Here is a 26003-nt window from a genome sequence, read left to right as displayed (position 1 = left end):
GCTTGTTTTGTATAGACTGTGTGGTAGGCAGAGCAATTGGTGTCCTGAGAAGCTGCAGCCAAGCCTAACTTGGCATTCTTGGTCGACGCAGATTTGCAGCTTCATGTTTATGTTCTTCTCTTGTTTGTTTTTTTTTTTTTTTTAATCTTTTTAGCAACAATTTTTTTAACTGATTGGAAAATAATATATGTTAATTGTGAGAAATCTGTAAATAACATTGAACTATAAAGAAAGAAACCCAAACCCACAGATAATGTAGAGATAATCCCTATTTATTTAACATTTTGGCATTTTTCCTTCTGCCTACCTAAAGTTGTTTAATTTTGATCTTTTCGTAATGATTCAAAATTGAAAATCATGCCTGCCTTCTCATTAAGGAAGGCAAAATTTTGGATGTAGGGTTATACAGTAGGCTCAAACTGATGCTGAAGAGCACATGATGAGATTTTTGGTTTCCCTCTCTCCTTTTTGGAAGGAGGAGGTAAAAATAAATATATCACTTTACTTTTTTTCATCAATAGATAGAAAGTGGATCTGAGGCCTTGTTTTCCCATCTCCAGTAAAGAAAAGCAAAGTTCATGCTATTAGGTAACACATTTGAGGGTATGTAGAGAAGTAACTCCCTTTTTGTTAGTTTGGAGGGTCTTTTCTGTACTTGGGACTCTGGATGTCAGAAGGTGAGGGGCCACCAGGTAGAATTATATATTTTATGTAAAGAATTTGGTGAAACATTCATACCAATAACCACTCACCTGTTTTCTTAAGATGGAAAGTAATTTTTATGGATTGAGTAACTGCACTTACTAAGTACTTAGACTTAGAATCAAGGCAGTTTAGAAGCTGTTTCTTACATTTTTGCTCATTAATTGGTTCATGGCCTGTTGCAGTAGCTTTGAAGTCCTAGCTGTGTGTGTGACCTATGTTGCTTTCTCCACAGCTGACCCTTCATCGGAAAGCAAGGAAGATCAGTGGATGGGAGTCACTGTCCAAAGCCAGGGTCCAGGCGGCAAAGTTGTGGTAAGTATAGAGAGATGTGTCCATTCCGCGCTGAGTGCCTGTTGTGTGCTAGTGCTGGGCTTATAGCAGTGAACAGAGCAGACAGCTTCCGCCTGCCTAGAGTGTACATTCTAGAAAACTGACTGCTATACAGCAGGAATTGATGTCAAGACGAAATCAAACCATTACTTTTTCTGGGATTCCTGATTTACTTTGAAATGGCTCTACAAGCTGCTTTTCCTTATAACGTTTAGATCCAAAAACCTTACTTAAAAGCCTTTACTGAATGTCCCTGCAACTTTAGGTGGTCTTGAAAAAGCAAAGCAAAACCGTACATGGTTTTTGTCCTAGGAACTATGCAGCTATTATAGATGAGTTACAAAAATATGGGACTGGCCATGCAAAGTAAGGATCAGATCATCCGTACATGGTTTTTGTCCTAGGAACTATGCAGCTATTATAGATGAGTTACAAAAATATGGGACTGGCCATGCAAAGTAAGGATCAGATCATCCGTACATGGTTTTTGTCCTAGGAACTATGCAGCTATTATAGATGAGTTACAAAAATATGGGACTGGCCATGCAAAGTAAGGATCAGATCATTTTAAACTCTTTATTTTCTGGGCTACTTCAGATAGAAGTGGTAGCCGAGAAAAAAGGGTTGTTCGATGGAATGTGTTAGGTGGCCTTGGAGGTGCCAGACTGGATCACGATGAAATTTCTGTCTCTTTCAAAATCTGGTTGCTGTAACAAATTTGTGTAGAATTTTGAGAAAAATGAGAATTTTACCAAGTATTGAATTTTTACATCTGAGAAGATGCATTATAGGATATTGACTTGGACATTGTAAAGTATTTTCAGCCTGTGTTATATGGAGGGTGGCCATGAATACCCATATGTGAAAATTAGAGTTTATTTAGTCTCTCCCGGCAGTATGATTTTTCTCTGCCTTTTTAAAAGGCTTCTCTCTGCCTTTGAAAATAAACTTAATCTCAGAGTTTAAAGAATAAGTTAAGATAGGATTGATTATGAGGAAATAGTATGGATAAAAGGAAAATGCCTTTGTTTTAGCCCAATTCCTGTGAAAATATGTCCATAATTTCTCTCCCCTGGAACATGTTCCTTCTTTTCATGAATACACACAAGGTTTATGTAGCCACTAAAAGCCAATTAAATTGAGAAGATGAAATAAGGTGTTTCCCATTGTTTATGTGACAAGTAAATTTACACATAAATTGCCTGTGAATTGCAGACTGTTGTCGTTTAAACACTGAGTCGTATGTGTGCATGTGTGCTAAGTTGCTTCAGTCGTGTGCGACTCTGTGGACTGTAGCCCGCCAGGCTCCTCTGTCCATGGGATTCTCCAGGCAAGAATACTAGACTGGGTTGCCATGCCCTCCAGGGAATCCTCCTGACCCAGGGATCAAACCTGCGTCTCTCATGTTTCCTGCATTAGCAGGCAGGTTCTTTACCACTAGCGCCACCTGGGAAGTCCCACGAAGTCATATCCAACTCTTTTGCGTCCGCGTGGACTGTGTAGCCTGCTAGGCTCCTCTGTCCATGGCATTTCCCAGGCAAGAGTACTGGAGTGGGTTACCATTTCCTTCTCCAGGGGATTACAGATTGGCCTTCAGTATTTAGATTGCAGCATTATTCTCTGGGTGACGGTAAGACAGAAGTCCTGTGCTAGATAATGGTCTCCTTCTGGCAACTTTGGGGAATATTTGCTGGTTTTCTGACCTGGTCTCAGGATGAGGGCACATTTAACATCCCATTTAGAATTAACCTCTTGATTGTTGACAATTTCATTGGTTTGTAGTGAAAAACGTCAGGTTTGCCAACACATGTGAGCTACTTTATTCATCTGCTTGCAGACATGTGCTCATCGATATGAAAAAAGACAACATGTTAATACGAAGCAGGAATCCCGAGACATCTTTGGAAGGTGCTACGTCCTAAGTCAGAATCTCAGGATTGAAGATGATATGGATGGAGGAGACTGGAGTTTTTGTGATGGCCGGTTGAGAGGTCATGAAAAATTTGGTTCTTGCCAGCAAGGTGTAGCAGCTACTTTTACTAAAGACTTCCATTACATTGCGTTTGGAGCCCCAGGCACTTACAACTGGAAAGGTATGCTGGATATTTATAGAAATGGAGATGAGAATGACTGCGTAATTTCTGCCTATGCACCATGATTTAGTACATTTAAAATTAAAACAGAATATATCATAAGGCATTTTTTATATTATAGAAGTAGAGTAGGATTACTAACATATCTTAATTCTGATTTTTAAAAACAATCGTCACATGTATGTTCTAAGATTTTTTTCCTTCTGCCAGCAATTTACATTCATATAACTAATTAACTTCCTTTGGTAAAAATATAGTTAGCATTAGGTTTTGCTGTTTTGTATTTGCTTATCTCATGAAAGTTTTAATTTTCACGTAGGGATCTGAAAACAGAAGAATTGAGTGGTGTTGTATACAAATAATATTGTATTGATACAGACATTTCTTTAGTCATGTGTTACTTGGGCTACGTTTTGCTAATAAAGCAGGGTAGTTAGAAAGACAGATGAGAAATTAGGAAAATTTGAGATGATCGCAGATAACTTGTGGAAAGGTTATTGAATGGTATTGTTTAAATAATCTCGAGATGTAGGTGAAGGGCGCAACATTACATTTTTTGCCTGGAGGAACATGGTCAGTGCCCCTGTAATAAAAGTTCAACTTCTGAAGAAATTAAGCAGGTTTAGAAAACCGCTCTATTATAAAGGACAATTTACCTAATTCTAATTCATAGCGAAGAGAAATACATCTGATTCAGAAATAAGATTTTTGGGGGAGAAATTTATTATAATAAATTCTGTGTTCTAACATTTTCTATAGTCAGAAAAATCTTGGGAAAAATTTTCATTGCTCATTCAAAAATTTCGGAGTTTTGATTTCTATTAGGAATGGTCCTTGTACACCTTCCTGGGTATGTTCATTCATAGCAACCTGTGGGAATAATTTCCTTAGGCTACCACCCTCAGCTGAATCTTCCACATAGCAGCATTTGTTGGGTTATCTTGACCTAATAACACACTGAATTTAGAAACAGTTTTATTTTGGCAAGAGATGCCATACATAGTAAAACAAAATAAAAACACCCACCAATTATGTATGTTTTAATTTATGGGAAATACCTCTTGCCTGCTTTGTAAATGCTGACTTTAAAACGTTACCACTTAAAAAAATGATATAGTGGACTTATTATGTGAGATCTTCTCTTTTCAATGATTAGGTCTGAAAAATTTTTGAAAATTTAAAATCTCTGGTTAAAAATGATTGGAAGAAAATATCAAAATACTAATCTCGCTTTCACACCATAGTAAAGAAGGTAAATTGATTTAGGATTACAGAAAATGTAAAATATATCAGGTTCATATAATTAAAGAGTTTTCTGTAGGTTTAGTTAATTAAACATTCCAGTTTCCATCTATAATTCCATTTTCATGGCATTATAAAGATAATTCATGAAAACACGTGGGCATTTTTTTATTACTAGAACAATTTTGTTTGATGTAAAAATCTACACAAACAGGATTTTTTAACTTTAATAACCTCAAAAATCATCTTCTGCCTTTTGTTCCTCCAAACTTTTCTTTCTGAACTTAATGATAACATCAGGAATGTTTATTAGAACCATCTATTTTATTTTGTTTCATCTTCATTTTTTTTTCTTTTTTACCATTTCATTCTTTTAGGGATTGTTCGTGTAGAGCAAAAGAATAACACTTTTTTTGACATGAACATCTTTGAAGATGGGCCTTATGAAGTTGGTGGAGAGACTGACCATGATGAAAGTCTAGTTCCTGTTCCTGCTAACAGTTATTTAGGTAGGAACGAGAGTAGATGACATGCCTATCTCCTCAGATGCCTCTGTGTGACACTGCTGTCACAGGACCCTGGACTGTGAGGCTGAGAAAAGGCCAGATTGGGGCTGGGGGCCTGTGGCTGCATTTAGTGGAATTTAAAGCTTGGTGATCCCTGAGGTATTCTGACTGATTCTTGGGGTATCTGACCTGAGCTGCCTCAAAGCAGGAGGAAACCTACCGTCTCCTAAAGTCTTCTGTCCTGCGTGGAGGTCTGTTTCCCGAGCTAATGTCCGCTTCTGTAACCCGCACCAGGCGGTCCATGCAGCCATGACACCACGCGTGGTTGTAAGCAAGAGGCCGAGTTGTCTTCCCTCTCCGTTCAGAGTCTCTTTTTGGAGAGCTACTCTTGAAGAGCTACATTTATGAAGTTACTCGTAAGTGGCAGGTCAAGACCTCCAGGTCCATCCTTTGTGACTGCCCTTCTCCAGGGGTTGGCCTCGCTTCTGGATTGTCAGAAGGCCCCTGGCAGGTGGCATGGGGGCTTTCCAGCCGAGCCAGAGCCGCACTGCTAAAGCAGCTCTGAGGACACCCAGATTGTGGTCTAAGTGCCAATTCCTTAACTCCTAACGCTTGTTTGCGTTACTAATGGGTGTCCTAAATTATTCATGTGCATTATGGTAATTACACAAAGGCTTTTAAAAGCTTTAATTCTTGGTATGAGTTGACATAAAGAATAATTACTGTGTAATTCTTGGAAAAAAATGTAAAAAATCTACTAAATCTAAATAGTATCCTGTTCTTTTTAAAAAATAGATAAGTACCATATGCTGGAGATCTTACTAGAACAATGGAAGGTTAAAAAGGGGAAAAAAATGGGTGTAGATCTAAAAATAATTCTAAATAAGGTATTAATAAACATATTCTTTAAAAATGGTTCTAATTATATAGATATGTATAAACATACTGTTAATTAAAAAAAACTTTTCAGAAACTCCCCCACCCCTAAATTAAGAATTTGATGTGAAGACATAGAATGGAGAAAACTTATACTTACCACTTGTTAAGCACCTACTGTATGCTATAAATCACACACTATTACTACTTTATAGGTCTTATTTGTTCTTTCCAACTATATTATAAAATAAATATTATTTTCCTTTTGCTGATGGGGGAAAAAGTGCCTGTCACTGAGGGAAATGAATTTCCTAGTCCAAGGTCACACAATTAATACTCCCCCAGCCAAGGGAAGACATGCTCATGAAAATGATTGGGACAGGATGGGAAGCAGCTGGGTATGTGAATGCTTTCAGTGGCTTTGCAGGACAGGAGGGGAACACAGGGCTGAGTGGTTTGCAGTCTCAATTATTAAATAGGATTTTCCAGGGCAAAATTCTTTTCAAGGTAAATATTAATACTCTCAGTAAACCAATATTTTAATTGAATAAATTTTAACAGTCTCTTCAAATGAGTTACTTAATTTATGCCATTTCAATTTAATGGCTCTGGTCAAGAAGCCAACACTTTGGTTCATAAGATAGATGCCCATGGATTTTATCTTAGTGTCTACTGGAACATGTGAAACTATTAAACTTTTTTTTATTAAACACATTTGCCACTTTCAGAATGGATTTCCTCAAAAGCGGGTACTGGGTCGGGGTGGGGAGAATAGTGTCACATTTGTACTGTTACATTTTGGCTGTCTGTGCATCTGTCATTTCGAAAAAATCAGCAGGTTTTAGGAGGAAAATGATCTGCATGAGGTTTAGAAGCTGGCAAAGAGGGTGGCTTGCCGGATGCAGCAGTGGCCTCAACATTGCGAGCACGGCAGTAGCCGGTGTGCCTCTTACCAAGCATAATTGCTTTTTCTTCAATCTCTTCCGTCCCGTGCATGTGTACAGGCCTGCTGTTTTTGACCAGCGTTTCCTATACAGATCCCGATCAGTTTGTTTATAAAACACAGCCTCCCAGGGAGCAGCCCGACACATCCCCTGATGTGATGATGAATAGCTACCTAGGTTTGTGACCTCTGAGATGACAAATAAATGGTCTTGGTCATGGTCATTTAAGAATTTTTTTTTTTGATCCATACAGAGCATAAATCTTTTTATTTTCTATTTCATTTCAAGTGAAGCACACACAAAAAGCATGCTGCAGTTGAGGCTCTGCAGCCAGAATGGCTTCCAGAGCTGGGTTCAATTGTGTCTCCTTTATAAACTTGTATCCTGTTTTTCAACACGCTTCACAATTTGAGAACTGCAACAGTAGCGGTGATGCTTTTCATAAATAAAACCCAATTAAAAGGGTGAGCTTATAGTATTCTGCATCTGCCTCGTCTTCACATAGGAAGATTTGCTTTATTTGGACAATTTTGATGCGTGGACATTTGTGTCTGCTTGCCATTTAACCTCAGCTGGTAATCTGACATCCTACCTGATGCTTTATAATGAGGTTTCTAATGTTTTTCTGCCCTCTGCACAAGTGTGTAATTGATACAGATGACAACTTGCTCACCTCTATTGTTTACGCTAGGTTCTCAAATCTCATCAGTCATGGTTTTGTTTGCATGTTTGTGTCTGAGAACTAAGTTGGCCCTAAGGAGTAAAATGCTGGCTGTGGTATATTAATGTTGTTAGCATTCTTTTATTGCCTGATGACCAAAGAGATTGATGAATATACAAGTTACTAATCACTGCATTATAGCAAGACCCATAGGCACTCAGTTATGCTGTGTCAGGTTGCATCTTGGTGTACAGGATGTAACTTTCCCTGGATAATTTAGTATCTAGCTTGATCTCCTTTTACAGCAGTTTCAGTATTGGAATGGAGTTTGAACTGATTCTTAAGTAGCATGTATGCTTCATGATTGAAGTTACACAAATGCTAACTAGCACAGGTGCTTTTTTAAAAGGCCTTAACAGGGAAATACCTACTATTTTGTGCTTGAGTCAAATCTCTTGGTTCTGTAATTCTTATCATAGATGTGATAGCTGGTGGGGAGGGTCAGAAGGAGAGTGGTGGGAAACGACAGGTAGTGATGAAGTAACCAGTGTTAGATACCTCCTGAAAAACAAGAGTTGATAAGTACCATGTTTTGTTTTTCTAGGCTTTTCTTTGGACTCGGGGAAAGGTATTGTTTCCAAAGATGAGATCACTTTCGTGTCTGGTGCTCCTAGAGCCAATCATAGTGGAGCGGTGGTTTTGCTTAAAAGAGACCTGAAGTCTGCGCACCTTCTCCCTGAGCACATATTTGATGGGGAAGGGCTGGCTTCTTCGTTTGGCTATGACGTGGCAGTGGTGGACCTCAACAAAGACGGGTAAGAGCCGCTGAGGTTATTTTACATTTGCAAAGAGCTCATCGCTGCTCTGGCTGCTATAGGTGTTGAGAGGGAATACCCTTCCAGGTTAGTTGATGGAAAGGATATTTCCGCTGCCAAATTTTTACCATCCCATCAGTCTTCCTCACTTATATTTTGGTAGCAGACATTCGTTACCCTCCCTAGGATGTAGGATTACATTTTCAGTCTTCAGTTTTTACTATGTCCTAGGATCATGGGTCTGTGAGAGTTAAAATTTAACTAAAAAAAAAAAAATGACACCTACGTGGTTCTGTTCTGTGGTGTCTTAAGGGGATTTTGGAGCAGCCAGAATGTCCTGTTGAAAGTAGGGATTGGTGACAAAGTCGATAAAAAGGTCTGTGGTGGGTGGTGCCAATCTGGGTCTTGGGTAGAAGGTCAAAGGTGGAAGGGAGTGCAATCTTCACTGGGAGTCTCTCTGCACTATAGTTGTAACTTGGAAACTGGCTTCAAGTTCTTACTGTTGATGTTCTCCTTTGGGTGTTATTAGAGGCTACCTAGTTTTTTAAAAAAATACTTCAATTGATGAGATATAAATTCCAGATTTGAGGTCCTTTTTATCGTATCTCTGTGTCCTTAGTACCCGTTCATGTGGGATTCTCCCTAAGCTTGCTGGTATTTTGGCCAGTGGTTCACAGTTCTTCCCCTCATTATGTTTTCAGGTGGCAAGATATAGTTATTGGAGCCCCACAGTATTTTGATAGAAGTGGAGAAGTTGGAGGTGCAGCGTATGTCTACATTAACCAGCAAGGCAGATGGAATAACGTCAAGCCGATTCGTCTTAATGGAACCAAAGATTCTATGTTTGGCATTGCAGTCAAAAATATTGGTGATATTAATCAAGATGGCTACCCAGGTAGAGAAATAGATTGTGAAATGGTCATGATTTATAGATTATGTGATTGTCTAAAATAGTGTGTGCTCATGACATATTTTAAAACATTGTATTGGAATGCTTTTAAAATGTGACGTTTGTTAAAACATGGTGTTGTTAACAGATATTGCGGTTGGAGCACCCTATGATGGTAAGGGGAAGGTTTTTATCTACCATGGATCTGCGAATGGAATAAATACCAAACCAACACAGGTAACCAGATAACTTGGATTTCTATAGTTAAGGTCTCAGTAGTTTTCTTTCCAATGGATTGTTTAGATTTACGTGAATTTTCACACTAATCATGTGTTACTTACAAATCTAAAATTGTATGAACTTTGGTTTTATAAAAATATGTATTAGAAAATAGCTTGTAAATAGATTTAAATGCAATGAGCTGCTTGTTTTAAACTGTAAAATTTCTTTGGTAAATTAAAAATCCAACTAAGCCAAAGGAAAAGACTGTTCTACCCTGGCAGCATAAGGAGATGGAATGTGATATATTTCCTTTAGTAGCATATTAAGAAGGGATGAAACTGGACAAACATAAGAGATGATTGTAATTGCATAGAGAATCAGATACCAAAATCTAAAAATTGCTTTAGAGGAAAATAAGACATTTGGAGGGCAGGAAGAGAAGTTTGGTTTGAAATACACTGATTGACTTAATATGGTACATAAGGTTATCAAAAATTCTCTTTGTCTTTTGAGATACAACATAAATCAGGTAACTTCTGTGAAAATAAAATGCATGAAATGTTTGATCATGTGTATGCTTATTTATAATTCAGTTGTGATTTAATATAATTTGTAAGTAAACTCTTTAACTTCAGTTCAAAAGAGACTTATCTTCAAAGCATAAATAAAAGGCTTATTTTAGTAGCCAGGTGTCCGTTCTGATGCCCTATTCATTTCAGGTTCTTGAGGGTAAATCACCCTTTTTTGGATATTCAATTGCTGGAAACATGGACCTTGATAGAAATTCCTACCCTGATGTTGCTGTTGGTTCCCTCTCAGATTCGGTGACTATTTTCAGGTGTGTAATCTCTTGCTTTAAGCTTGTTTGGTAAATCTGCTTATACTAGAGTTGTTGGTTTTTTTTGACATTTTGAATTGAAATTTGTAACAACTGTACTTCAAAGGCAAAGTCTTGTATGAGTTTTGAATATTTTTTTCTCTTGAGAGTAGTACAACAATGTAATAAAAACCTATTTTGTAAAGTCTTTGTATAATTTTGAACTAATTTTTTTAAAAGGTCAGAACTGGTGGAAATTTTTTACCTTTACATTTATAAAAACTGAAACAAAGAATTTGATCGTATAAAGAATTTAAAGAAGGAAATGAATGTACTGTATTTTACCATCTATTAAGAAACTCCAAAATTTTGGTTTATATCCTTCTAGGTTTTTTCCTGTGAATATACACCTATGTTTAACAAAATTGAGATTGTAATATACATATAGTTTTGTAACCTGCTTTTGCTGGTTTGAAATGAATAGTGGCCTTTTTCTGTGAGTGAGTATAACGCATAGTGGGTTATTTCCCTGTCATTGAGTACTTTTCTGAAATGAAGTTAACGGTTGCCTGAGACATCATATGGGTCATGTGTTTATTTAACAAATTTTGGGTTGTTTATTTTGGGTCATAGTTTATTTAACAACTGCCATACTGTCATACTGGAGAAGGCGATGGCACCCCACTCCAGTACTCTTGCCTGGAAAATCCCATGGATGGAGGAGCCTGGTAGGCTGCAGTCCATGGAGTCGCGAAGAGTTGGACATGACTGAGCGACTTCACTTTCACTTTTCACTTTCATGCATTGGAGAAGGAAATGGCAACCCACTCCAGTGTTCTTGCCTGGAGAATCCCAGGGACGGGGGAGCCTAGTGGGCTGCCGTCTATGGGGTCACACAGAGTCGGACACGACTGAAGCGACTTAGCAGCAGCAGCAGCAGCAGCATACCGTCATTGGACAGTTAGATTGCTTTCCAGGTTTGGTGGTTTACTTCCTTGATACACAAAGCTGGTAAGCATCCTTACTTTTCTTCATGTCCTAGATTATTTCCTTAAGATAACTTCCTGAAAGTGAGTTGCAAAGTTGAAGCACATGTGTGTTTTAAGACTTGTGATTCCTTCAACCAAAATGATCTCCAGAAAGGCTGCAGCGGTTTGCCCATCAGCTGTGTCTCAGTGGCCTTATCCCAACAATTCCATCACTGCTGGAAATTGCCAGGAAAAATTGTGCAAAACATTTTTTTTTTAATTTAAAAAGTAGCACATTCTTTTTTTTGTTTTTTTTTATAAAATGTTAATACAGAATTGCAGTTAAGTGCAAGTTTTCCAATATTCTTTCCTTCCATCAAACAACTTTTAATAGTTTTGAGTCTCTCTGCACTTCTAGGGTATCATCAAACAGCCGTACTGTAACTGCTCTCCTCTATTCTGGTTTGTAAAAATCAACCTCTTCCATTTTCTCTCCTTGTTAATACAGATATATCAATCTTATTCTTTTTAAAAGCTCAATGTTATTCCATAATACGCATTTAATGAGTCTTTGGTTGATGGAATTTTTAGATAGTCTGTGACTTTTAGCTATTATAAACAGTGTGTTAGATGGTGTATTGTATATATATCTCCATGTAATGGATTTTTTTTAAAGAAAAATTCCTAGAAATAGAATTGCTGGGATCAAGGTTAGCACATTTTTGTATTCATCATGTGTGTATATGCATACTCAGTCAGTCTCCAACTCCAACCACATGGACTGAAGCCTGCCAGGCTCCTCTGTCCATGGGATTTCCAAGGCAAGAATACTGGAGTGAGTAGCCATTTCCTCCTCCAGGGGATTTTCCTGACCCAGGGATTGAACTCTCACCTCCTGCATTGGCAGCTAGATGGATTCTTTACCACTGAGCCACCTGGGAAACCCTTACATATACCCACAGAAATGTTGTAGCAATTTATGTTCACAGCAGCAACCTACCAGAGGGCCCATTTTCTCACACCTTTACTGACACCCAACAGGATGAATCTAATTTTTGCCACTGTGGTGTGATCTCATCTTTTGATTGAATTTGCAGTTCTTTGATCATTGGTGAAAATGAACCATTTGGGTTCATTGGTTTTGTTTGTTTGTTTTTTAAAAAAACTATTTGGCTTTACAGTCATTTTTATCTGAAGAATTTTTTCAAAGAAATGGGCAGCGATGTTCAGTGAAACCCTAAACGAAAAATAATCTGTATGTCATGTGTACACTTGGTACTGTCGTTGCTCTGTATTCTTCTGGAAGGATGCCAAGCGTAGATGTAGCCTCTATATCTAAAAGAGTATACTAACCAAAACCCCTGCGGATAATAAAATGACACCAGGATACTTTTGAGGATAATACTACTTTAAAAAAGACAGAATATACTGTGCATTTATATAATGTGGTATAAAATACTATAGAAAAATAGTCTTCTAGTTAAATGGCAAGATCTATGAAAGTCATTTTATGAGAAAGCTAAGAACCAGAAGAGACATTACAGATGGCAAAAGTGGGACATGTGAAAGTAAGTGGAGAAAAATGTATCTGGAATATTAGGCCAAAGGAAGAAGATAAAAAAATAGTTTGAATGTATGTCTGTTACTGCCTTTATATGCCTGTTTCTCTCTGTTCATGTGTTAGGTATTAACCTTAAAATAGTCAACATTTTTAAAAGGTAGAAGAGTATAGTATAACATTTGATTACTTCAGCAGTTTCCATCAAAAAGCAATTTGAACTTCTAGTTTGAGATACATACCTCTGGTGTCAAGAAGACTTGAATTCCTGTAACAAAAGTTGGTTACCAAGACTTTCCCAGAAGATAACGTCTTTAGCCAGTTAAATATTTGTATCTGTATGTAATTGATATTTTAATACCTTTACTTTCCTGTCCCCATAAGTAGGTTGACTGTGAATCCTCTATACATGTTCCTTCTTTCCTCATAGATAGTATGAAAATGAATTTCAAAAGCCTTTGCTAATAAGATAACTTTCCTATTTTACAAATAAAAACAGAAGCCCAGGACTTTCCTGTGCTTTTGAGCCTGGATCCTGTGAGAGCAGGGCATGGTACCTAAATCTTCCCAATGTCAGTCTCCACTAAATCATGCTAGTACTATGATACTTAATAAGTAAATGCCAATTAAACACAAGACAGCTGAGCAGTAAGATTTGCTTTATGTGTTAAAAGGCATTTTTACGATTCCATATATAATGTGCTCTGAAAATTGTGTATATTGTATGTTTAAAAACAGGATTTAGGCAGAAGTGTGTGTTAAAATATTTATTTTGAAATGTATGCCGTACCAAAGCCTTAGTACTATTATATGTAAAACACTCTAGCATCTGTAGCAACTGGTATTAAAACATTTATGAACTTTTTGCCTTCTAAATATGCTCTCAAAACTTTAGAAACATACCTACAGGCATACCTCATTTCATTGCACATTGTTTTACTGTACTTCATAGATACTGTGGCAGTTTTTTGTTTTTTAAAAAATTGAAGGCTGTGGCAAGGTGTCATTTTCCCAACATGTGTTTACTTCATATCTCTCTGTCACATTTTGGTAATTCTTGTAACACTTTTCATTTATTATTATTATAACTTTTTCATTTATTATTACTTTAATTATGGTGATCTTGGATATTACTGCTATGAATTCCTGAAGGCCCAGATGCTGATTAGCACTTTTTTTTTAGCAATAACATATTTTTTAATTAAGGCAGGTACATTGTTTAGACATAATTCCCTTGCAACTTAATAGACTACAGTATACTGAAAACATAACTTATAGAAAACCAAAAAATTCAAGTGACTCCTTTATTGCAGTCTTTGCTTTATTGCTGTGGTCTGCAACCAAACCTGCAGTATCTCCAGTGTAAAATAACAATAGAAAGAGAAACAATTAAGATAAAGGGAAATGAAAAAAATGTGAGCATCATTTGCCCTTTTATTGGCTCCTGCCTTCCCCATGAAGGTACTCACGCTCTGTCTGGCCTACAGACAGATTGGTTCCAGAAGTTCAGACTAGCCCTTAGGAATTTGGAATACATTTTCCTGTGGAACACTATTCTCCAGGATGGCTGGGTTTACCACAAACCCACCGAAGTCAGTGTGACTGAATCCCTGTGGCAATGGAACCATAGAAGCCACTCTGAGTTCATGTGGGGAGTGCCAGAGGCGGGAGGTGTACCGCCTGCCCAGCCCTTTCACACCCCAACCGCCACACCCTAGCGTTCCTGTGCCAGTGGTGCAGGGATCAAGCCATAGGCCCTTGGTGACCCGCTGTGGCGGGTAGGGAAGAATATATAAGGGAGAAAGATGATGATTTTACATGGTGAGAAGGACTAAAGGTGTAGGATTCTGCTGCTTGTGTGTCTGTGAGGTTGGGTTAAGGCAGAGATAGGAAAGGATAAAGGATTCCAGGCTTTGCTTATAGAGATATTGTGGCGGTAGGAAAGTTGTGGTCAGTACTAGCAAGCACGTGAGGTTGGAGATAGCAGAGTCCCAGGGAGGATAGGAAGCTCAGATATTGTAAGATGGGGACCTGTAAGGTCAGGACTTGCCTAGAGTACTAAAATGCACATATGTGTAGAAATCCTGGTAGTGAGCACCCCAGAATGTTAGATGTATGTTGGTATAACCTTTTTGGAGCTTTTTTTGAGGGGGAGGCAAGATTACCCAGAATTAAAAATGCATATATTGTTTGACTCAGAAATTCTGCTTAAGAATTTATCCTACAGATAAACAGATGAATAAACTTAGGACACATACATGTACATAGATGTATATGCAAGGATGTTTGTCAGCTGAAAGCCTTACAGAATTATAAATGTCCACCGATTAAGGGACTGGTTGAATAAATGATGTTCCATTGGTATATGCAACACCACCAGCTGTGAGAAACAACTAGATTTGTGTGTAGAGATATGAGAAGACCTCTGAAATGTGAATGAGAAAAAGCAACATGCAGACCAATAAGCATGAAAAACTCCCACTTAAAAAGAAATGCTTGTTTTATATTTAATTTTAAATAGTATTTTTAACTGAACCAGACTGATATGTCTGGAAGGACATGCAAAGCTCCTTGAGAATTTGGGTGGGGATGAGACATATTCACCTGAAAACTATGGAACTTTTTACATATTGCCCATATTATTCTTTCAGTTTAAAAACTCCATTAATATTAAAATTATTAATATAAAACAATTGATAATTTTGAATGTGTCATGTTTAAACAGTTTTATAAGTATCACGTCATCATGTTTTAAATTATGTCTGTTAACAGCTATTTTCTTTAGCAACGGGGGAGCAGGAATATCATCGGGAAACAGTTTTTCCTGTGGTTTTTAAGATGCAGCATCTGAGGATGCCTGTGTAGTGCGTGAGCTCATCTTACATCCAGATAGCAAAAGGCTGAGCTTGTCTTCTCCTTTGTCTTCAGATCCCGGCCTGTGATTAATATTCAGCAAACCATCACAGTAACACCCAACAGAATTGATCTCCGTCAGAAAACGCTCTGTGGGGCGCCTAGTGGGATATGGTGAGCATTTGCGCCGTATCCACTCTTCCCCCACAGTTTCATATCTCTGCTTTATGGTGACCCCGTTGCCCCGAGGAGCCATGGGGAAGATTAAGAGAAATGGGGAAAGGGAAGAGGAATCTTGTCAAGTGGGTATATAACATTTTACTCATCAGTCATCCCTGGGGGGATATGAGGATGAGGAATGTGTTGAGATTTTTTTTTCCAGGGCAGTAAGGCATTTCTTAATGACTATGTTTTTGATTTTGTACAGCCTCAAGGTTAAGGCCTGTTTTGAATATACTGCTAAACCCACCGGTTACAATCCTTCAATAAGTAAGTACCTAGTACTTTTTGTTTGTTTGCTTATCTGAACATCTTTATTTTGCTTAATTTTCTTTAATTGGAGTATGATTGCTTTACAATGTTGTGTTAGGTTCTGCTGTACAACACAGTGAATCAACTGAAATTAGATCTTTTCTGTCTGCCAGGTTGAAAAGTTCTGAATAAATAACTAGACGAACAAAACTGTAATGGCCAACATGAGTCCATAAATTCTGATTTAAAGAACTAAGTCTGTCTGTCATCTTTTTAATCAGGAGGGTAAAGCACAAGAGGAAAAAAATGCATTTGGTCCCGATTTGAATTTTCCAGAGCAGATGGTTTAGGGCAGAATGAATGCCTTGGATAAGTACTCATTTGCTGCCACAACCGTTTCCTCCATGTCTGTCTTTGGAAAGCAGGGTGGTTTTGTGGTTGTAAGGTGGCGGGTGGTGGTTGTAGAAGAGTGACCGCGGGAGCCCGAGTCCTACTTGAATAAATTGTCAGTTTCTAGTCTCTTCGCTGCTGGGTCCCCTCCCAGAGGCCTCTGTGGTCCAGAACACCCATGCTGTGTCCCTGAGGGTGGGCCCGGGGGGACCTGAAGACTGGGCTTGAACTCAGAGACTTGGGCTCTTCTCCTGGATCCCGTGCTTCAACACAGAGCTAATCCCATAATGTTTGAGTTTTTATTTTCCTATCAGTTAAAAGTAAATGCCTCTGGTGGGAATTAACTACATAGGATTGTGGCAGAGTTCAGATGAGATAAGGTGGTGAAAGGGCTTCCTTGATGGTTGAGACAGTAAAGAATCTGCCTACAATGCAGGAGACCCAGGTTTGATCCCTGGGTTGGGAAGATCCCCTGGAGAAGGGAATCACTACCCACTGCAGTATTCTTACCTGGAGAATTCCATGGACATAGGGGCCTGGCAGGGTACAGTCCATGGAGTCGCAAAGAGTTGGACATGACTGAGTTTCTCTTTTTCAAGGTGGTGAAAGCAGGTTGTCATTCATAAGGTCTTATTCTACTTCGCTTTTTTTTTTTTTTTTTTAATAAGAAAGACAGGAGTTTTGCCACAGGGTTTGACAAATTTTTTTTGTTTGTTTTTTTAAATTTTATTTTATTTTTAAACTTTACATAATTGTATTAGTTTTGCCAAATATCAGAATGAATCCATCACAGGTATACATGTGCTCCCCATCGTGAACCTTCCTCCCTCCTCCCTCCCCATAACATCCCTCTGGGTTGTCCCAGTGCACTAACCCCAAGCATCCAGTATCGTGCATTGAACCTGGACTGATACTCTCACAATAGTGATGATCACTGAGGCCTTCTCTGGTGTGTTTTAGTAGCAGCTGTACCTCTTCAGGAGTAAGCCAGAGTAAAGTTGGGGGGCCTAGGAATCTAAAGACATCTTTTCCCCAAAGAGGAAGTACAGAGCAAAGGTGATTTCCTTCCTGGGTCAGCCGTGGTCCCAGCGGCTAGGTATACCAGTGCAGCAGAGCCACCAAGGAAACCTTTCTGGAAAGACAGGGTGGTTCTCAAGGTTTTCAGTTTTTACTCCTCTTTGAGATGGAATGAGTTTTCTCAAGGCTTCTCCATGTTACCTTGAGTATTTCTTTTCTTTATGAAAAAAAGGTATCCCTCTATAATATCCCAGAACTTCATATATAGTCTGCCTTCACCCAATCCATGCTGTCATAAACCCACTTGGCCTTCCTCTTCCCAGATTTTAAACTGTCCTCAGGAGATTTCTTCATCTCCTTCACCTTTTTAGGCCCCTTCTTCTGGGCCACCTCCCACTCTGTGGTCGCTCCATGAGCTCTGCAGACCTTGCAGTATGGTGTGCATGTATTAGGACTTTCCACCCCCAGGGGAGCTGTGGCCTTTCGCTTTGCTCTTGAAGTAGCCGGTATTTTACTGAGTATAGAAAATACTGTTCTTTGTGTGGCTTTCAGCAATAGAACATATTTTATGATTTCTCCCAATCTCTCACCCTCTCAGATTTTGTATTGTTTTTACCCAACTGTGGTCCCTTCCACTTGCTGGCTTGGATCGTGGGGCCTTTTACCATTGTGTCTGGAAGCAGTCTAGAGAGACCAGGAAAGACAGAGACTAGGCAGGGAGAGGGAAGGGAAACATGTTTTTATTCTATTGGTCATCTTCTCAAACCACACTGTTTGCCAAAGATGTGAAATCTCATCAGAACATTTCTTACCTTCCCTCAGATCAATCATTTATACAAAATAAATTACAAACTTCCTTTTAGCATAAATGCTGCCCTTGATGCCATGTATATTAATTTTCTATAACTACCCCTACATTAACCAAGTATTTATGAATAGCCCACTATAGATTGGGCTTCCTTTGTGGCTCAGCTGGTAAAGAATCCACCCACAATGCAGGAGACCTGGGTTCCATCCCTGGGTTGGGAAGATCCCTGGAGAAGGGAAAGGCTACCCACTACTGTATTCTGGCCTGGAGAATTCCATGGACTGTTTAGTCCCTGGGTTGCAAAGAGTCGGACACAACTGAGTGACTTTCACTTCACTCTAGAAAGAACTTTTTTTCTCTGAAGAAATTGAAAGAGAAATTATTGCCATTGCTTCCACGGTATTGGGAAATTCTAAGTCAAATAAAGCAGAACTTGCACAAAGCTGCAAGAGTTAATACATCTAAAATCTGTTCCCCACGTCCGAGTGTGTGAGCTTATTGTTCGGCTAGGCTGTTTTAACTCAGCAGTCCTTGGATATAGTGTTCCATACTTACAGATATTTATAATTGAGCCTTAATGACTATTCTACTTGGCTTGCCCCTGCAAAGGTCAGCAAAGGTGGCCAGCAAGGATTTTAAGATGATGTGAACTGTCTGGAGGGTCAGAAAAGGTTGGAGAGGGTTTGGTAGATAAATGGTTTTAATGCCCCCACGCACTCCCCTGCTTTTGGCATGAGGGGCACTCAGCATGTGAGCCTTCGTCTGGTTCATTGTGAAGTTAGCAGGTCACTGATAAATGGATGATGTCAAGGCTCACAGAGGGCCTAAAATGGAGGCGCATTCCATTTGGCAGCCATGACATTTAAGAATTCTTCAGATGGACACAGAAATTACTATTGAAACAGTTGTTTCTAAATTTTGGTTTTACATATGGGAACAGCCATTGTTTCAGCACAAGGATGATGACTGTATGTGTGTGCGTGCAAATGCGCGTTGGGTGTGTGCTGATGTATTTGTTCATATGGTCTACTATCCTGTTTGTGTCAGATGTTGTGCTGTTGCTGGGGAATACAATGGTGAAGAGCTGGAGGTGGTCTCTGGAGCGGCTTTTCCTGAGAAAGTGATTGGGCATTCACAGCACAGCAGACTTAAGTGTAGCGCTGCTGCTGCTGAGTCACTGCAGTCGTGTCCGACTCTCTGCGACCCCATACATGGCAGCCCACCAGGCTCCTCCATCCCTGGGATTCTCCAGGCAAGAATACTGGAGTGGGTTGCCATTGCCTTTTCCAGTGCGTGAAAGTGAAGTCGCTCAGTCGTGCCCGACTATTCGAGACCCCATGGACTTGTAGCTACCAGGCTCCTCCATCCATGGGATTCTCCAGGCAAGAGTACTGGAGTGGGGTGCCACTGCCTTCTCCAGTGTAGTGATAAGAGAAATAGAATACGGTCGGACCCTCCAGGAGGGACTGGGAGAGCTTCCTGGAGGAAGTAGCATCCACATTGACATCTGAAGGAGGAGTAGAGGTAGCCCGGCAATGAAGGAGAGGTAAAATGAAAAAGAGCGGGGTGGTCCAGCTGGCAGAAGCCTAGGGAAGTGGGAACCTGCACATCTAAGAGGCTTTATAAGGCAGTTATCTTTTGTGTTTGTTACACAAAAGGAGCTGACTCCGTTTCTTGCTATAGGACTCTGGGCCGGTCACCTAGTTCTGTGGGTCTCCAGTTCTTCATGTGTAAGTAGAGGGTATTAGGTGCTTGCAAAAAGGTCCCTTCCAAACTCTAATGTGATTATTAGAACATGGATTCATTTTCTGGAGCAGGTTTTTTCCCTGAGGCTGGCTTCTCTGACCCTGGACACACTGGTTTGCTTTCCCTTCTGATGATTTTGTTGTTTAGTTGCTAAGTCATAACCTTCTCTTTTGTGACCCCATGGACTGTAGCCACCAGGCCAGGCTCCTTTTGTCCATGGGATTTCCCAGGCAAGAATATTAGAGTGGATCTCCATTTCCTTTTCCATGGGATCTTCCCAACACAGGGATCGAACCTGTGTCACCTGCATTGCAGGTGGGTTCTTTACCACTGAGCCACCAGGGAAGCCCCTTCTGATGGTTTTTTGTTGTTGTTCAGTTACTAAGTCAAGTCCAAATCTTTGCAACCCCGTGGACTGTAGCATGCCCGGATCCTCTGTCCTCCACTGTCTCCAGCTTTTGCTCAAATTCATGTCCGTTGATTCAGTGTTGGCATTTAACTGTCTCATTATCTGTTGCCCCTTCTCCTACTGCCCTCAGTCTTTCCCAGCATCAGGGTCTTTTGCAGTGAGTTGGCTCTTGGCATCAGGTGGCCAAAGTATTGGAGCTTCAGCTTCAGCATCAGTCCTTCAAGTGGATATTCAGTGTTGATTTCCTTTAGTGTAGACTGGTTTGATATCCTTGTAGTTGAAGGATGGTTGAAAGTGAAAGTGAAGTTGCTCAGTCGTGTCTGACTCTTTGAGACCCCATGGACTGTAGCCTATCAGGCTCCTCCATCCATGGGATTTTCCAGGGAAGAGTGCTGGAGTGGACTGCCATTTCCTTCTACAGGGGATCTTCCCGACCCAGGGATCAAACCCGGGTCTCCTGCATTGCAGGTAGATGCTTTACCATCTGAGCCACCAGGGATGGTTAGTGAGTGATTAATAAATGTAAGTCATTTAAGTATTAAAACATAGCAGCTATATCCAGTGAATTGGCAAAGAATTCCTTCTGAAGTTAAGAAATGAGATTTTGATCATCCAAATCATAGCTTATCTCTGAGCTCTGTTAGTGTAGGTAATCACAAGTAGGATGTGCCCTCTGGGGCTTTGGAAGTGGAAACCTTGATTCTGGGAGTTTTATTAATGGGCAAAGGGGCCCTCTAACCACTGAAAGGAAGTATGTTTTACCTTTAAATTCTTCATCAAGACATCTCCATCTCTAATATGTTTTTCCTTTTTTAGACAATTATTCTTTATGAGCGCTTTAATGTGTATAAGAACCACCTGATGATCTTACTAAATGCAGCCTCGGGTTCAGTAGTCTGGCTGGGCCTGAGGATCTGCGTTCCTGACACCACACAGGAGAAGCTGCTGTTGATCTAGAGGCCTTTTTGGAATTTAAGCAGCAGACTGTTGAAGAGGGAGTCAGTTTAGGTCCTTCTGCAGGGTTGGCTGCCCTCCTGTGTCGTAGTCTTGTGAGTTCTTGAAATGCAGTGAAACTGATTCTTAACGCTTCTCTGAGGTTTTGACTTATTCTCGAGCTCCCCCACGTGGCCCAAAGGAAATGTAGCTTTAAAAATTGTTCACAGTAATGGGCAGGAAAGGACAGCTAGATTTGAAACTTCATAAGTCAGAATGTACATTGCCAGGAAATATGAAGGAAAACCATGGCAATGAGAAAAAAATGTTCTAAGAGGAATTAAAATATATAAAAAACAAACTCAGTGTACTTATAGCTGTGTTGTGTATGAGTACGTTTTAAGTTCCTGTGATTTTGTTGATTTCATCTAGCCATTGTGGGCACTCTGGAGGCTGAAAAGGAAAGAAGAAAATCTGGGCTGTCGTCAAGAGTTCAGTTTCGAAACCAAGGTTCTGAGCCCAAGTATTCGCAAGAGCTCACTCTGAACAGACAGAAACAGAAGGCGTGCATGGAGGAAACCCTCTGGCTCCAGGTGAGGGCCGCAGGCAGATCAGTTCTGTCATGCAGGTACATGGTCACAAGTGTAGATGTGACCTTTTATATAAATACTAGCAACACATTATCCAGGACAAAGGAAAGCATTGTTTTGGAGTTCTCTGGTAGTGTTTATAGCATGCTTCAACTGTGTCTCTGCATTCTTTTCAGGAAAACATCAGAGATAAACTGCGTCCCATTCCCATAACTGCTTCAGTGGAGATCCAGGAGCCAAGCACTCGGAGGCGAGTGAATTCGCTTCCAGAAGTTCTCCCAATTCTAAATTCAAATGAACCCAAGTTTGTTCATACAGATGTAAGTATTTCTGATTTTCATTTTACTAACTGTTTTCCATTTTATTATGCTAAATCAAACATCTCCGAAGGCAATAGACTAGTGACTGATTTGCCCTAAAGGCCATTCCTTTGTATATTAAATAAGCTTTTTAATATATGTATAGTTTGGAGAAAATTTGCATCCCAAGTAAACAATGGATATAGAAACCTACAGAATACAATTTGGAGATGAGAGTTGTTTTTCTTAATAATTTCTGGTCATTGAGACTTACTGAGACTATAATTGACAAAACTTATTATTCTCATGAGCTTCCCTGGTGGCTGAGATGGTAAAGAATCCACCTGCAATGCGGGAGACCTGGGTTTGATCCCTGGGTTGGGAAGATCCCCTGGAGGAGGGCATGGCAACCTACTCCACTATTCTTGTCTGGAGAATCCCCATGGACAGAGGAGCCTGGTGGGCTATAGTCCGTGGGATTGCAAAGAGTCAGACACAACTGAAATATATGAGAATGAAATAGTCAAAATTTAGTGTCTAATGTAGCCTATGTAATCTTAGCAAGTAAAATTTATATGGTGTGCCTTTCTGTATACCTCTTATTGAAGTGGTGGGTGTTTGTTTGCTAGGGTTTAGGATGCCTGCATCTGCAGGATTAGGCTGGGGACCGGTGACATCTTGATTTAATGTTTTATACTTGTCAAAATATAGTTGGTAGTGGAGTGTCCGCTCTGAGGCACTGGTTCTGGTGGCCCACTGACGAAGCTTTTCATGAATGAGTTAGGCTCATGCCTACACGTGCACATCGCAGTATTTGTTGCCATCAAGTGTAGTTCCTTATGTGCTTTTCAGTACACTTTCAATGTCACTTGCGCAGTCACTAAGTCATGTCCATGGGCTGCAGCCCGTCAGGCTCCTCTGTCTGCCACTGTCTCCCAGAGTTTGTTCAAATTCGTGTCCATTGAGTTAGTGATGCTATCTAGCCATCTAGTCCTATGGTGCCCCCTTCTTCTGTTGCCTTCAGTCTTTCCCAGCATCAGGGTTTTTTCTAATGAGTCAGCTCTTTGCATCTTCGCATCAGGTGGCCAAAGTATTGGAGCTTCAGCATCAGTCCTTCCAGTGAATATTCAGGATTGATTTCCTTTAGGATTGGCTGGTTTGATCTCCTTGCTGTCCAAGGGACTCTCAAGAGTCTTCTCCAGCACCACAGTTTAAAAGCATGAGTTATTCAGTGCTCAGCCTTCTTTATGATCCAGCTGTCACATCAGTACATGACTACTGGAAAAACCATAGCTTTGATTCTGTGTACCTTTGTTGGTGGAGTGATGTTTCTGCTTTCTAATACACTGACTAGGTTTGTCATAGCTTTTCTTCCAAGAAGCAAGTGTCTTTTAATTTCATGGCTGCAGTCTCCATCCACAGTGATTTTGGAACCCAAGAAAATAAAATGTGTCAGTGCTTCCACTTTTCCCCCTTCTATTTGCCACGAAGTGATGGGACCAGATGCCATGATCTTAGATTTTTTAAAGTTGAGTTTCAAGCCAACTTTTTCACTCTCCTCTTTCACCCTCATCAAGAGACTTTTTAGTTCCTCTTCACTTGCTATTATTAGAGCAGTATCATCTGCATATCTGAGATTGTTGATATTTCTCCTGACAATCTTGATTCTAGCTTCTAATTCATCCAGCCCGGCATTTCACATGATGCATTCTGCATATAAGTTAAATAAGCAAGGTCACAATATACAGTCTTGTTGTACTTGTCAATGTCACTTATTGTTACATTAATATTTCTTCTGTGTATTCCCATATACACAGGCTCCATAGTCATGTTAAACATAAAAAGCAAGAAGACCATTTTCCTAATTATTGATTAGTGTGATTATCAAGCATCCCTTAGCATAGTACAAGATACTCTGCCCTTTGCTTTCCTAACCTTGAACTCTGTTTCCCCATCTGTGCAATGGGTCTCTGAACAGTATATGCGTCATAGTCCCTTGTGAGGATTGCATGAGTTTAAATACGTAGTCACGTGTTAGGTAGTACTGTCATTATTGTTGTTAATTCTTATAGTAACCCTGTGTAGCAGGGTGGTGGTATCCCCATGTCTCCTGTGTTGAAACCTAGACTATGAAAGATTAAGTGACTGGCCCAAAGCCACACAGCTGAGCCAGGCTTACTCTTTATTGTCCTATAGCATCTCACTGCCTTGGTCAAAGTGTTCTGAAAACACAGTTTCATTAAAGGACAGAGTGGGCGTTCGATGCAAAGTATGTTTGTAGTTTGAATTCTGCTATGGTAATTGTCACAATGGGAGATGAACTGTATGGAAACAGTCACCTATTTAGAGTCCTACATGGTGTAAATTACAATTTTGTTTTCCTACAGGTGCACTTCTTAAAAGAGGGATGTGGAGACGACAACATATGTAACAGCAACCTTAAGCTAGAGTATAAATTTTGTACCCGAGAAGGAAATCAGGACAAGTTTTCTTATTTACCAATGTAAGAATTGCGCTGTAGTACTAGCAAAAATGGAAAATGTCCCTGGGTTTGCAGTGGCTTTTTGTGAAGGGTTATTGCAAATCCATTGAGAACTTTGTTGTTTTCCTTTTTTTTTTTTATTGTAATAGTCACAAAGGTGTACCAGAACTAGTTCTAAAAGATCAGAAGGACATTGCTTTAGAAATAACAGTGACGAACAGCCCTTCTAACCCAAAGAATCCCACCAAAGATGGTGACGACGCTCACGAAGCTAAACTCATTGCCACTTTTCCAGACACTCTGACTTACTCTGCATATAGAGAACTGAGGGCTTTCCCTGTAAGTATTTTAAGAGACCAGCTCGGAGGGGGAAAAAAAACAACATTGCCTGATAAGTGAATTTTTTGTGATCTGGTCTGTTTTTCTACTACAGGAGAAGCAGTTGAGTTGTGTTGCCAACCAGAATGGCTCACAAGCAGACTGTGAGCTTGGGAATCCTTTTAAAAGAAATTCCAGTGTAGGTGATGCCTTTACATACTGTATTTTAATTTTTAAAATACCATTGCAGTGTCAATATGTTCAGCCTATGGTAACAGCTATTTCTGTTTCTTAGGTTACTTTTTATTTGATTTTAAGTACAACTGAGGTCACCTTTGACACCACAGATCTGGATATTAATCTGAAGTTGGAAACGTAAGAGATTCTTTCAACCTTCCATTCAGAATCATTTCGTGAAAACACAGCCAGTCAATGAATTGGCCTTTATCTAACTCATAAAAGGAGTGTAATTTAATGAGAAAACTGACTGTTACAATAAAACCCTATTGTTTCCCTTTCATTTTTTCAGAACAAGCAATCAAGATAATTTGGCTTCAATTACAGCTACAGCAAAAGTGGTTATTGAACTGCTTTTATCGGTCTCCGGGTAAGTGTTTGTGTTTAGCATAACAAATCAGTGTCTGAAAGAACCATTTACAATTCTCACTAAAACTGGTGTTTTTTAATTTAACAGGGTTGCTAAACCTTCCCAGGTGTATTTTGGAGGTACAGTAGTTGGTGAGCAAGCGATGAAATCTGAAGAGGACGTGGGAAGTTTAATTGAGTACGAGTTCAGGGTAAGTGGTTGCAGTTGGCCCTTCCAGTCTGTGTATCAGAAGCTAACGTATGCTGTGTATGATCTTGAATATGTAGTTTTAATAAGTAACAATAAATAAGCATGATAAAGAGAGCTTGCCAGTTTTTAAACAGCATACTGGCTTAGTGTAAAAGTTGTCTTTCAGAATGGAGAACCACAACTTCATTCAACATAGGACTTTGTTCAGAATCAAATTCAGTTTGGTCTTTTTCTTCTTAGGGAGTTTTAATGTATTAATAATAAT

General features: G+C 39.6%; 1 protein-coding gene across 2 annotated transcripts in view; it reads left to right on the top strand.

Annotated features, from left to right (window-relative positions):
- ITGA6 (integrin subunit alpha 6) overlaps nt 1-26003 on the top strand; it is an 87948-nt gene that overhangs the window by 41826 nt on the left and 20119 nt on the right. For both annotated transcript variants that reach the window (XM_061435270.1, XM_061435279.1), the window contains exons 3-19: nt 938-1017; nt 2873-3128; nt 4748-4879; nt 7962-8172; nt 8874-9067; nt 9210-9298; nt 10003-10121; nt 15555-15653; nt 15907-15968; nt 21686-21846; nt 22020-22163; nt 24530-24645; nt 24774-24963; nt 25058-25141; nt 25238-25317; nt 25472-25549; nt 25637-25739. In XM_061435270.1, coding sequence (XP_061291254.1) covers nt 938-1017; nt 2873-3128; nt 4748-4879; nt 7962-8172; nt 8874-9067; nt 9210-9298; nt 10003-10121; nt 15555-15653; nt 15907-15968; nt 21686-21846; nt 22020-22163; nt 24530-24645; nt 24774-24963; nt 25058-25141; nt 25238-25317; nt 25472-25549; nt 25637-25739 — 2198 coding nt within the window. The remainder of the gene's footprint in view (nt 1-937; nt 1018-2872; nt 3129-4747; nt 4880-7961; nt 8173-8873; nt 9068-9209; nt 9299-10002; nt 10122-15554; nt 15654-15906; nt 15969-21685; nt 21847-22019; nt 22164-24529; nt 24646-24773; nt 24964-25057; nt 25142-25237; nt 25318-25471; nt 25550-25636; nt 25740-26003) is intronic.

Source organism: Bos javanicus, chromosome 2 (assembly GCF_032452875.1).
Source record: "Bos javanicus breed banteng chromosome 2, ARS-OSU_banteng_1.0, whole genome shotgun sequence".
Classification (NCBI taxonomy): domain Eukaryota; kingdom Metazoa; phylum Chordata; class Mammalia; order Artiodactyla; family Bovidae; genus Bos; species Bos javanicus.
This window is presented reverse-complemented; position numbering and strand designations above follow the sequence as displayed.